Raw genomic sequence first — 14052 nt, forward strand, 5'->3', positions numbered from 1 at the left:
GGCATACCAGGAAGACTTGTTGATTGAGCAAGAAAGAGGGGGGGGGGCAGGAAGGAGAGAGAGAGCAGGCAGTTTTGAGAGGATACTGAGTAGGTGAGGAGAGACAAGTAGGTTGAGCAGATAGAGGAGAAATGCAGCTGAAGAGACGGACTCTAAATTTTGGAGCTGAATGTGGTGGGTGGCAAAAGCAAGCAGAGGCAATTGATCTGTACCCAGAAAGGCCAAGCTGGCAGTTTGGTTTGGTTATAGCAGGACTGGGCTTCCAGGGCCCAAGTGTCTCTCCCAGGTTTGGGCACCATATGTATGTGAAGGCACAATGAAACTACCAAACTAAACCACTCCATGAGAAGAAAGACAGTTTATTCGGGGAGCCACACTTCCAGGCTATCTCTTGGGAGCAGAAAATTGAAACTAGCATTGAAACTAGCGGGCATCAGGGAAAACCTTGTCAGTTTTGTGGGGACAAGTAGTAGCAAATAGAGAGGTACAGGCAAGGAAAATCTGGGATTTAGCATGCAAACTTTGATCTGTTATAGAATGCTTTTATTAATCAGGAACTCAGTGCCCTTTGTCCCCAATAGTTGACCATTGAGGGAAGATAAGGGAAGTAATGGCTTTTCCTGACAAAGGGAAATCTTCATGAGATTTCTGAGGAGTGCTCAGTTTAGGTTTTTGTTTACCAGATAGCAACCCTTCTGTGCGATGCCATTAAGACTCTTTTTTTTTGTTTGTTTTTTGTTTTTTTTTTTTTGTTATTCTTGTGGTACCTGGTACCATTTTTTTTTAAATTAGCTTCTCAATCATCATCTGGAAAGAAAACATTCTGAGCAACATCATTAAAAACAGCTCTGATAAAGCACGGTCACTACTACGTATCATAAAGCAGGTACAAGCTATTTTACATCCACAGAGGTATGATACAGTACTGTCCTACATCTATAATACTAGAGGATACAATTTAAAAGGCATTATTTGAGACTTGATTCTACTTTTCCAGCAGAGGGCCCAAAGGATGGTGTGACACAGCTTTGTAAAGAAACATACTCTAGACAGGATTTCCTTTCACTAGTGGCACAGTTCTAAGGATTCATTCTCTCCATGAATGTCAGCTAAAACCGTTATTAAAAAAATGAAATATCCCTAGAACAAAACCGTATAACCACCGGATTCACATGAAGATGACCTAGTGGAGACAAGCTGGACCTCACCTTACCAACAAGCTATCAAATCTGTTATGTTTAAACAGTGAGACCTCCAAGGAAGGAGATGCCAAGTAGTGCTTCAAAGCTTAGGACCACAATCAAACACAGCATCCTTTTCAACAGAAGCAGAAGCTCATCTGAATATGCTCAAGGATGCTGACATCAACATTTAATCATCTCCTCACTCATCCAGGAAGAAGGGGAGATCAGTTACTACTGTACTTTATTGTGTTCAACCAAATCACCATGTTACAAAAATAGCAAGCTGCCATAATAAAAAATAAGGCTCCTCTATCCAGCACCAGATAGCATCATTTTACTTTCAAGCCTAGAGATTGCACACTTGTATATAAACCAACCGAAGATGAGGATTGAGAGTTCATCTTGGTGGATTTTTCCTTTGATGAATATGAAGTGTCCTTCCTTATCTTTTTTGATGACTTTTAATTGAAAATTGATTTTATTTGATATTAGAACGGCTACTCCAGCTTGCTTCTTCAGACCATTTGCTTGGAAAGTTGTTTTCCAGCCTTTCACTCTGAGGTAGTGTCTGTCTTTGTCTCTGAGGTGTGTTTCCTGTAGGCAGCAGAATGCAGGGTCCTCGTTGTGTATCCAGTTTGTTAATCTATGTCTTTTTATTGGGGAGTTGAGGCCATTGATGTTGAGAGATATTAAGGAATAGTGATTATTGCTTCCCGTTATATTCATATTTGGATGTGAGGTTATGTTTGTGTGCTTTTCTTCTCTTTGTTTTGTTGCCAAGATGATTAGTTTCTTGCTTCTTCTAGGGTATAGCTTGCCTCCTTATGTTGGGCTTTACCCTTTATTATCCTTTGTAGTGCTGGACTTGTAGAAAGATATTGTGTAAATTTGGTTTTGTCATGGAATATCTTGGTTTCTCCATCTATGTTAATTGAGAGTTTTGCAGGATACAGTAACCTGGGCTGGCATTTGTGTTCTCTTAGGGTCTGTATGACATCTGTCCAGGATCTTCTGGCCTTCATAGTTTCTGGCGAAAAGTCTGGTGTGATTCTGATAGGTCTGCCTTTATATGTTACTTGACCTTTTTCCCTTACTGCTTTTAATATTCTTTCTTTATTTTGTGCGTTTGGTGTTTTGACAATTATGTGACGGGAGGTGTTTCTTTTCTGGTCTAATCTATTTGGAGTTCTGTAGCCTTCTTGTATGCCTATGGGTATCTCTTTTTTTAGGTTAGGGAAGTTTTCTTCTATGATTTTGTTGAAGATATTTACTGGTCCTTTGAGCTGGGAGTCTTCACTCTCTTCTATACCTATTATCTTTAGGTTTGATCTTCTCATTGAGTCCTGGATTTCCTGTATGTTTTGGACCAGTAGCTTTTTCTGCTTTACATTATCTTTGACAGTTGAGTCAATGATTTCTATGGAATCTTCTGCTCCCGAGATTCTCTCTTCCATCTCTTGTATTCTGTTGGTGAAGCTTGTATCTACAGCTCCTTGTCTTTTCTTTTGATTTTCTATGTCCAGGGTTGTTTCCATGTGTTCTTTCTTGATTGCTTCTATTTCCATTTTTAATTCCTTCAACTGTTTGATTGTGTTTTCCTGGAATTCTTTCAGGGATTTTTGCGATTCCTCTCTGTAGGCTTCTACTTGTTCTCTAAGGGAGTTCTTTATGTCTTTCTTGAAGTCCTCCAGCATCATGATCAAATATGATTTTGAAACTAGATCTTGCTTTTCTGGTGTGTTTGGATATTCCGTGTTTGCTTTGGTGGGAGAATTGGGCTCCGATGATGCCATGTAGTCTTGGTTTCTGTTGCTTGGGTTCCTGCGCTTGCCTCTCGCCATCAGATTATCTCTAGTGTTACTTTGTTCTGCTATTTCTGACAGTGGCTAGACTGTCCTATAACCTGTGTGTCAGGAGTGCTGTAGACCTGTTTTCCTGTTTTCTTTCAGCCAGTTATGGGGACAGAGTGTTCTGCTTTCGGGCGTGTAGTTTTTCCTCTCTACAGGTCTTCAGCTGTTCCTGTGGGCCTGTGTCTTGAGTTCACCAGGCAGGTTTCTTGCAGGGGAAAATTTCATCCTACCTGTGGTTCCAAGGCTCAAGTTTGCTCGTGGGGTACTGCCTAAGTCCTCTCCGCTGTGGCAGCAACCGGGAAGATCTGCGCCGCTCTTTCCGGGAGCCTCCGTGCACCAGGGTTCCAGATGACGTTTGGTGTTTTCCTCTGGTGCCTGGATGTGCACAGAGTGCAGTCTCTTCTGGTTTCCCAGGCGTGTCTGCCTCTCTGAAGGTTCAGCTCTCCCTCCCACGGGATTTGGGTGCAGAGAACTGTTTATTCGGTCTGTTTCCTTCAGGTTCCGGCGGTGTCTCAGGCGCAGGGGTCCTGCCGCTCCCGGGCCCTCCCCTACGGGAACCCAGAGGCCTTATACAGTTGCCTCTTGGGCCAGGGATATGGGCAGGGGTGGGCAGTGTTGGTGGTCTCCCCCGCTCTGCAGCCTCAGGAGTGCCCACCTGATCAGGCGGTGAGGTCTCTCTCCCACGGGGTTTGGGAGCAGAGAGCTGCTGCGGGCCGGGATCCGCGGGTGTGGGACTTCCGGGAAACACAGGAAGTGCCCGGTCTTAGAGGAATTTTGCCTCTGTGTGTCCTGAGTTCACCAGGCAGGTTTCTTGCAGGGGAAAAGTTGGTCCTACCTGCAGTTCCAAGGCTCAAGTTTGCTCGTGGGGTACTGCCTAAGTCCTCTCCGCTGTGGCAGCAACCGGGAAGATCTGCACCGCTCTTTCCAGGAGCCTCCGTGCACCAGGGTTCCAGATGGCGTTTGGTGTTTTCCTCTGGCGTCTGGATATGCACAGAGTGCAGTCTCTTCTGGTTTCCCAGGCGTGTCTGCCTCTCTGAAGGTTCAGCTCTCCCTCCCACGGGATTTGGGTGCAGAGAACTGTTTATCCAGTCTGTTTCCTTCAGGTTCCGGCGGTGTCTCAGGCGCAGGGGTCCTGCCGCTCCTGGGCCCTCCCCTACGGGAACCCAGAGGCCTTATACAGTTGCCTCTTGGGCCAGGGATGTGGGTAGGGGTGGGCAGTGTTGGTGGTCTCCCCCGCTCTGCAGCCTCAGGAGTGCCCACCTGATCAGGCGGTGAGGTCTCTCTCCCACGGGATTTGGGAGCAGAGAGCTGCTGCAGGCCGGGATCCTCGGGTGTGCCATTAAGACTCTTGTACAGCAAGCGAGGGAGGGAGAGGGAGAGGGAGGGGATTGCGGAGGGAGAGAGGAGGATGGGGAGGGCGAAGAGGGGAAGGGAGAGAGGGGGATGGGGGAGGGAGAGAGGGAGAGGGGGAGGGAGAGAGGGAGGGGGAGGGAGCGAGAGAGGGGGGAGGGAGAGAGGGAGAGAGAGCGGAGCAGATAGCTCTGGGAAGATACTTGAGAAGGTGAGGAGCAAAAAGTAGGTTGAGGAAGTAGTAGAGGAGAAAAACTGAAGCTGAAGAGAAGGACTTTAAATTTTGGAGTCAAATGTGGTGGCAGAGGCCAGCAGAAGCAAATAATTCAGTCTCAGGAGTTTTAGGGGGCATATTTTAGATCTAGCACTAGAATTCATGAGTTCACTGTCTAGAGATGCAAAAAAGAGTCACCTAATTTGAATAAGATTAAGGTGTTAGGAAAAATCAGAATTAATGGAATGTTGGTAATATAATGTAAAAACCAGGACAAAAGCAGTGGCTGTCTTAGAAAATCATGATAATTGATACCTAATCAGTAGTTATGATGTCTTGAGTAATTAGTCTAAGGAGTTTTCCTTGTATCAACAACCCATGTACTCTTGGTAGCACCCCCAAAGAATAGATACTACGAGTATCTATACTTGACAGAGGGGAACCAGCATGGGATTTTAAGTCTATTTAGACCAGAGCAAAGCCTGGTTTTTTACTGTAAAGTATTTTTGTGCACATTAAAATACCTCTGTCAGATCAGGTTTGACTCCATGGAGAATGGTTTTATTATTATTATTTTTTTTTTTGGTTCTTTTTTTCGGAGCTGGGGACCGAACCCAGAGAATGGTTTTATAAGCAAAGTTGTCTACTTTGAATTCCTGTTAGAACAATCTGTCTTTCATGCAGATTATAACATATATGTTAATTTTGGATAACTTCATATATACATATACACACATATATCTTATACCTGTAATCTTAGGTTAATTTCCTATTCTGTTAAACTAGGAACTTGACTGAAATATGATAGATACTCAAAGCAGAAGAAAAGTCTGCCTTAGTGTAACTTCCCTTGGTCCTTCTCATATAGAATCACTGACAGGAACATGGGAAATGGGAGAAGTTATTTTTGTGCATTTGGACTGCTATAAGAAACTATGAGTAACATACAAATACTGTGATTGTTTAAATGTCATTTAATTTTTTTTACTTTCATGGTGTCTGCAGAGGCCAGAAGTGGGAGGTTGTCACATACCCTGGAACTGGAATTACAGGCAGTTCTGAGCTGCCATGTTGGTACTGAGAATCTAATCCAGGTCCTCTGAAAGAGCAGCAAGTGCTTTTCCTCATTGATCTATCTATCTCCAGCCCCAACATTAGAAATTCATTAGTCTCAGTTTTAGGAGCTAAGAAATTCAAAACAAAGATGCCAGTGGATTTGGTATTTGATTTGGGCTTGTTAATCATAAATGCAATTTTCCGTGTCCTCACATGGCAGAAAGGCAAAAGAAATGTTCCTTTTACCAATCACATTACGGCATGAGGTCAAAACATCAGTCCATTTACTCAGCACTGTAATGCAGTGGTTACAAAGCAACTCTTCTATATTTATGTCACAAAACACTGTTAAGAAACATGTTTAATATTTATTCATCATATCCACTCCATGGAAACCCATCTTGACTAAGGATATATAGCCAAGTAATGTACTTATAAAATACGTAGATCAGTTGCTTCTTGTATTTTTTGTTTTTTTTTCATTTAGTGTGATTATAATAATAATGTGTTTGAAATATAATTGGGCTCATTTATTTCATTTTAAAGGTATAACTTTTAAGTTTTTACTGACATTATTCAGATTTGTGATTTTTCCTACTGTTTAATAGAATAGTCAGGATTAGTATAGGGTAGATTCTTGAGATAAATGTTAAATAAATACCCCTTGAAAAAACGATTTGTACTAGAGTTCTATCCTGAGGAGCTAGTTGTTCTTAGCAAAACTTGACAGTAGATTGTGTCATGGTTTCTGCCTCCTCTATACATTTTAAGTCAGAGCAAAGACAAACTATCTTGTCAGTTATCTGTGAGCTATAGGATCCCTGGTGTGGAAATCAGAACTAGGTCCTACATCTCTTGGGAACACTTATGGCTGCTATTTTGTTGATATGTATCAATAGTAACACACTGATTGCTTAGCTCCCACTGTGGTTGGTGGGCCCAGTGCTATAGCTGTTATGAAGTTTCTAGATTGTGACTCCTGGGAGCATCCAAATAAACTGTCTAGGCTGGAAAACGTGTCATAACTTTCCCATAAGAATTGTGTATTGAATAATATGTGGTTCTCTTAATTTACTCTTTTCTTTTTTGTTTGTAGGCATCTTATGTTCAATGTGTCCAGCCAAAGGAAGACAATACAGAGCTTAAAAGCCATATTTCCAAAAGGACAAGGAAGGGAGTTGGTGAAATTACTCAGAAAAAAATAAAAAGGTAAGAGAAGACTCAGCAGGCGTTGTCTCAGATGATAAAGGAGAGACTATGACATCATTTTTGTCTCCATTAAAAATAATTGTAGTGAGGTGCAGTGGTGACTGCCACATTACATTTGGATGCTGATGGAAGACCATCTGTGGTTGCTGGAGTTCCAGTCCTCTCTTCTCACTTTCATTTTCCATGGGTTGTGTGTGTTTGTGCATATTGAAAATGCTATCATCACTGTAGAATTGGACGAGATCATATATGTAATTGAACCCCTATTTGAGCTAGTCTACATGGGACAGCATGGAGTCAGTCTAACTTTTCATGACTCGCAGCAGCTAGCTGATAGCACAGAAGATGCTTATCTAATTAGAAGCATTGGGAGAAACATATTCCTCTTGTTACTGGAGGGCAATTATCTCCTTGCACCTCAAACATGTGCCTTCCAGTTATTAGAGATTATAGAAGTAATTTAGAAAAAATAATTTTTCCCTGGGAAAGCATTTGCTAGAAGAAGACTTAAAAATGCCTGAGGTGAGCTTCCAGGGACTAAGCCACTACCTAAAGACTATACATGGACTGACCCTGGACTCTGACCTCATAGGTAGCAATGCATATCCTAGTAAGAGCACCAGTGGAAGGGGAAGCCCTGGGTCCTGCTAAGACTGAACCCCCAGTGAACTAGATTTTGGGGGGGAGGGCGGCAATGGGGGGAGGGTTGGGAGGGGAACACCCATAAGGAAGGGGAGGGGGAGGGATTAGGGGGATGTTTGCCTGGAAACCGGGGAAAGGGAATAACACTCGAAATGTAAATAAGAAATACTCAAGTTAAAAAAAAAAAGCCTGAGGTCTTTTTCTTCTTAGTCCTCCTTATTTTGGCTAGCAATAAAATTTTATTAAACATATTTACGCAATGAGTATTGTATTTACATTGCCAGCACAGGGTTGATTATCATGAAATTATGAATTTTTTAGATTTTCTTTGAGGTTCTGTTTTAATATGTAACTCACATTTGCCTTGAACTCGTGATCCTCCTGCCTTAGCCTCCTGTACATTGGGATTACAAGTGGTCTGTTATTTTACAGAAAAAATGTTGACTCCTTCCTATCAGAATTATTTTTTCTTTCTCTCTTCTAAATCTTTAGATGTGGTAGAGCAGTTACAGCTGCCATTTCAAAGGTGTTTTTAAATTTGATTTTTAAGCTAACATACAAAGTAATGAGATTTCTGTGGCTTCATCATGCTTCTGTGTAGCTATGTTTTGTTGTAATTCACCAGCCTTGCCCATTGCTCTTCTTTGTTCCCCATGTCGTTCATGCTGGTTCCCGCCTTCATAACTAACTTAGTCTCCCCTTCTGCTTTCATGTCACATGTATGTTATTAGCCTTTAGTTCCTCCCCTCTCCTTTAAGGCTTTCTCTTTATTATAATTAATTCTTGTGTCATAGATATACCAACTGGGTGTAGCTACCCTGTGATCATTTGCTTTCTGCATCTTGACCATTTATGTTTCTCTGATGCTCTCCACCTGCTTCAAAATGAAACTTCTTCATGAAAGGTGGGGATTACACTTATCTGTGGGTATAGGACTAAGTTTTAGAATGCAGTTGGGAATTAGGTCTAGTGAAGCACCTCGAGCCCTGGGATCTTGGATAAGTTTCCAGGACCAGGCGTTGTTTTCTTCCTGTTGAGGTGGGAGGCCTTAAGTCTAATTAGACAGCTGCTGGTTACCACCAAGATAGGAATGTCACTATCGTACCATAAGGGATATCTTGCTATGTTTGTCATTGTTCTGGGTTACAAGTATCATAGCTGGATAAGACTGTTGATTGTTCCCTCCTTTAGCAGTTTATATGACACCTGGTATTGTGAAAACTAGATTTTTCAGGGAGGAAGCTTTGAGGGCAGATGCACCCTGAATTCTTCAAATCTTGTGTCCTAGATGTGTGGTGTCTTCAGCCTCTGGGAGGCAGCCAAGTGTAACAGCAGTAGCCTATATCGTTTTGGGAGTCTATTGAACTCCCCTAACCAACAGTTTAAAAGGAGTTTCGCATGCCTGATTTATTGTCTGCTTGACAGTTGAAGGCTCTAGTAGAGAGGCAAGAACATCATCAACCCAAATGGCATTACTCTCTCTCTCTCTCTCTCTCTCTCTCTCTCTCCACACACACACACACACACACACACACACCCACACACACACTCACACACTCACACACTCACACACACACACACACTTATACCTACTCACATGTTTTATATGTAATTTTGGGCAAATATAATATGACTCCTTAAGGCATTTGTAAATATCCTTAATGGTATTTGTCTCTCCTCCCTCTTTGCCTTCTGTATTGATCTCCTTAGATTGCCCCCTCTTTTTCCATTTCCCCTTCATTTTACTTATATGCTCTTATTCCCCCTCTGCCCTCCACACCAATGGTCTTTCACTTTTCTGTGCTCACTGCAGGTCATATATATGGTTATTATCTGAAAATTTGGAGCTGTGCAGCACAGATGATAGAAATCATACAGCATTTTTTGTTATGAGTCAGAGTAACCTTAATCAATACAATACTTTCCAGTTTTGTCCATTTTCTGCAAATTTCAGGATTTCAGTCTTTTATTTACAGCTGGATAGTATTGTCATGCACATACCACATTTTTCATTATTCATCTGTTCAAGGACTTTGAGGTTGTTTATATTTCCTACCTATTTTGAATAGAGGAACAATGAACATAACTGAGAAAGATCCATGGAGTAGGATGTCCAGTGTTTTGCTCAAAGGAGTGGTGCACTGCATCCTATGGTGCACTTATTTGTAGCTTTTTGAGGTTTTTCCATATTGATTTCTAGATTGGCTGCTCTAGTGTGCATCCCCACCAATAATGAATGAGGGTTCCTCTTTCTCTACAGCCAGCATTTATGATAAATGTTATTATTTATCTTAGCCTTTCTGACTAGAGATGAAATTCCCAAGTTGTTTTAGTTTGTATTTCCCTAATTGCAATGGATGAGCACTTTCAGAGATATTTCTTAGCAAATTTTATTTCTTCAATTGAGAGCTCTTTGTTTTGACTCATAATCTATTTTTTGGACTTTTCAAGTCCTTTATGTGTTTTGTGTATTAATCCTTTGTCAAATGTGTAACTGGCAAAGAGTTTCGTCCACTCTGTGAGCCTTCTTTTCTTGGTTGGTTGTTTCCTTAACTGTACAGAGGCCTTGCATTTTATGAAGTCCCTATTGTCAATTGTTGGCTTTAATTCCTGAGCAAATGTTGTCCTATTCAGAAAGTACCTTTCTACTTCTGTATCTTATAAGGCACAGTTGACGTTTCTTTCAGCAGTTTAAAAGTGTTGTAGGTTTCAAATTTCAAAATTGAGGCCTTTGGTGGACTTGAGTATAATGTTTGTGCAGTGTGATAGATAAAGGTCTATTTTTATTCTTCTGTATGTGGGCATCTACTTTTTCCTGTTATCTTGCTTAACTTATCTGTTATAACTGTTTTTGTGTGGATTCCTTGGGATTATATATATATGATATAAATATATCTTATATAAATATATATTTGTATTTTACCATATTTATAATCTTATATGATAATACAGATAATTTTGATTATTCCTTTCTAATAGGGATACCTTTATTTAATTTTATTACCTAACTGCATTAGCTAGAATGTTGGTAAAAGGTAGAAGCACCAAAAGTTTGTCATTCTTGCCTTTTTGCTAATGTTAGATAGAAGGCATTATTCTGTCACTATTAAATGTGATTTTAACTTTAGAGTTTTGTAGATGTCTTTTACCAGATTCAAGAATCCAATTTCTTCTTCAGATGTATTTGTATTTGATGATTTCACACATGATTATACTATATCTGTATCTTTGCTAGCCTTTTGCCCCAATCAAACTTCTCATGTATCCTCCCAACTACTTCTAGACTTCATGGTCTTTCTAACTGTCTGTCATGTCTATCTGTTGTCTGTCCGTCTGTTTGTCTATCATTCAATCTGTGTGCCATCTGTCTGCCTGTCCATCCATCCCTATATCAGTCTATCTGTTGTCTGTCAATCTGCTATCTATACATCTATCTGTATGTCTGTTATCCTTCAGTCTGTCTGGCTGTCCATCAGTGTGTGTGTCTGTTGTCTGTTAGTCTGTTGTCTGTTCATCTGTCTGTCATCTTTCAGTTTGTTGTCTGTCCGTCTGTTCATCTGCCTGTCAGTATGTAGTCTGATCATCTTTCTGTCTATCCAGTGCCATCTTTCAGTCTGTTTGTCCATCCATCTGTCTGTCCATCCATCTGTCTGTCTGTGTTTATCAGTCTGTCTGTTATCTGTACATGTTTGTAGGTCTATTACCTTTCAGTCTGTCTATACATCTGTCTGTTGTCTATTAGTCTATGTGTTGTCTGTTCATCTGTCTGTCATCTTTCAGTCGGTCTGTTGTCTGTCCATCTGTTCATCAGTCTGTCAGTATGTTGTCTGTTCATCTTTCTGTCTGTCCAGTTGCCATCTTTCAGTCTGTCTGTCCATCCACCTGTCTGTCTATGTTTGTCCATCAGTCTGTCTGTTGTCTTTCAGTCTATCTGTTATCTCTTCACCTGTCTGTATGTCTGTTATCTTTCAGTCGGTCTGTACATCTGTCTGTATATCTGTCTATTGTCTGTTAGTCTATCTTATCAATTCATCTTTCTGTCATCTTTAAGTCTGTCTGTTGCCTGACCATCAGTCTGTCTATCCACCCATCTGTCTGTATGTATGTCTGCGTTGTCTGTCAGTCTTCATCTTTTTATGCCATCTTTCAGTCTGATTGTTGTCTATCCATCTGTCCATCAGTCTGTCAGTATGTTCATCTTTGTGTCTGTTGATCTGTCATTTTTCAGTCTGTTTGCCTGTTGTCTGTCCATCAGTCTGTCATCTGTTCATCTTTCCTGTCTCTTTGTTGTCTGTCCATCAGTCTATTTGTCTGCTGTCTGTTCATTTGTCATCTTTCAGTCTGTTTGCTATCTGTTTATCTTGTCATCAGTCTGCCTGTCCATCTATTGTCTATCTGTTCAGCTGTCATGTTTTTAATCTGTGGTCTGCCTATCTTTCCATTGGTCTGCCTAATCATTTTTTAGGTGCATGTGCATGCACGGATGCACACACGCATGCACGCGCACACACACACACACACACACACACACACACACACACAGAAAGAGAGAGAGATCCATACACAAACAACTTATTGATTCCAATTAGTACTTACCATATCCTTTCATTATTTTCACATTTGTGTGTGCATTTATGTATTTATATGTTCATCCTAGGGATTGAACTCATCAGGCCCAATAGCTTTTCCTGCCGAGCCATCATGACCACGCCAGCCCAAGAATCTCCTATTTAATTTGCTGAGTGGTTTTCATTATGAAAAAGTATTAAATTTTGTCAAGTGATTTTGTTCTGTTATGATATAATATGTGAATTTTGGATGTTAAAATAACTTTGCTCTACTAGAACATCAACTTGATTATAGTGGATCATCCTTTAAAATGCATTTCTGCATTTGTTATTCTAGTATTTTGCTTGGGAGTTTTACATTTACACACACACACACACACACACACACACACACACACACACACACACATATATATATATATATATGAGATAATGATTTTTATTTTTATTGTCCTGTAATATCATTGTTCTTTTGAAATCATAATATCACTTCCTTAAAAGTGTGAGTTGGAAAATGTTTCCACCGTTCTTATTTCTTAGAGAGTTTATATGAGGAATTGGTTTTACTCTCGTTTTGGTAAACTTTACCAGTGAAGCTATCTGAACCTGAATTCTTTGTGGTCAGTTTTTCAGTTGTTAACTCAGTTCTTTCATATGATACGTCTAATTAGTTTTCTATTATCTTCTTTAATGAACATTGGTTTTGTGACTTTCCACAAATTTGTTCATTTTGTTTAAATTATATAATTTTTTGCCATTTAAGTGTTCTTAACATTCCTTTAAATGTCATTAAGCATAATATTTTGTCAAATCTTCACAACAAACTTATTAAAGAGCTATTACTTTTACCCTCATTTTATAGATAAGGAAACCAAAGCGCGCTGAGTTAATTTGCTTGAGGTTACCTAGGTCCTAAATAAGGACAAAGGATTTGAATCTAGGCAGGCTAGCTCCAGACAATATATTATACCTAGACTATCTGAAGACTTGGAGCTGAATTGTAAATGTCCTCATCAGGAAGGACTGGGAACTTGTTTTATTGAACAGAATCTTAATAAGGCATTTCATTTAAATTAATTGTTATATTTATAATACAGTAATTTAATTTTTTCTAGAGCCAATACCACTGTGTAACTTTAAAAATGTCAACACTTTCAAAACAAACTGTGTCTAGACATTTAATTTCCAACGCTCCCTATACCAGTGATTCTTAGCCTCCCTAGTGCTGCAACTCTTTAGTACGTTTCCCTCATGTAGTGGTGCCCCTTAACCATAAAATTATTTTTGTTGCTACTTCATAAACTATAATTTTACTGCTGTTATGAATCATAATGTAAATATCCATGTCTTAGGCCAACCATGTGAAAAGGTTGTTCAACCCCCAAGAGGTCACAACCTGCATTTTCAGAACAGCTGCCCTATACCCTAGCATCCTGTATATTTTATGTGAATTGAATCATATGCTATGTAGTCTTTAGAGGCATTTATCCCTTGTTTTCAGGATGATAGTTTGACTTCTCTTTAGTTTTTAATTTGACTTTTATTCTTCAAATGATTTGATTATACTATGTCGATCACTCATTAATCATAGAATTCTCTTCCAAACAAAGCTTTACATCTGACATATGTGACATATTTCTATTTTGATTTTTCTATTCCCTTCTTTAAGAAAACATCTTCTGAATACTTCTTGGTGAAGGGAATATTGTTAGATACTATCAGTACTAATCACCATTCTTCATCTCTAATTATCTTCATCTCTCAAACAGTAGTAATTTCAACCTGCATTTTATCAAAGGCATGGTGCTGACCGACAAAGATAAATAACTAACTCTAATGAGAGCAATCAATACATATGCAGATAACGCATCCAAATAAGAATTATAGTAGAGCATTGTATATAAATACTGACAATAAACTCTATGTAAGGATGTATAATGGATTTTATGGGAAAAGTATAAAGCATAAGGATGTAGGGA

The 14052-nt window shown here is 39.8% G+C and overlaps 1 protein-coding gene across 2 annotated transcripts in view; it reads left to right on the plus strand.

Annotated features, from left to right (window-relative positions):
* Positions 1-14052, plus strand: part of Ccnb3 (cyclin B3) — a 94996-nt gene that overhangs the window by 52475 nt on the left and 28469 nt on the right. For both annotated transcript variants that reach the window (XM_087600083.1, NM_001401153.1), the window contains 1 exon segment: positions 6751-6863. In XM_087600083.1, coding sequence (XP_087456209.1) covers positions 6751-6863 — 113 coding nt within the window.

This window comes from Rattus norvegicus, chromosome X (assembly GCF_021556685.1).
Source record: "Rattus norvegicus strain SHRSP/BbbUtx chromosome X, alternate assembly SHRSP_T2T, whole genome shotgun sequence".
Taxonomy (NCBI): Eukaryota; Metazoa; Chordata; class Mammalia; order Rodentia; family Muridae; genus Rattus; species Rattus norvegicus.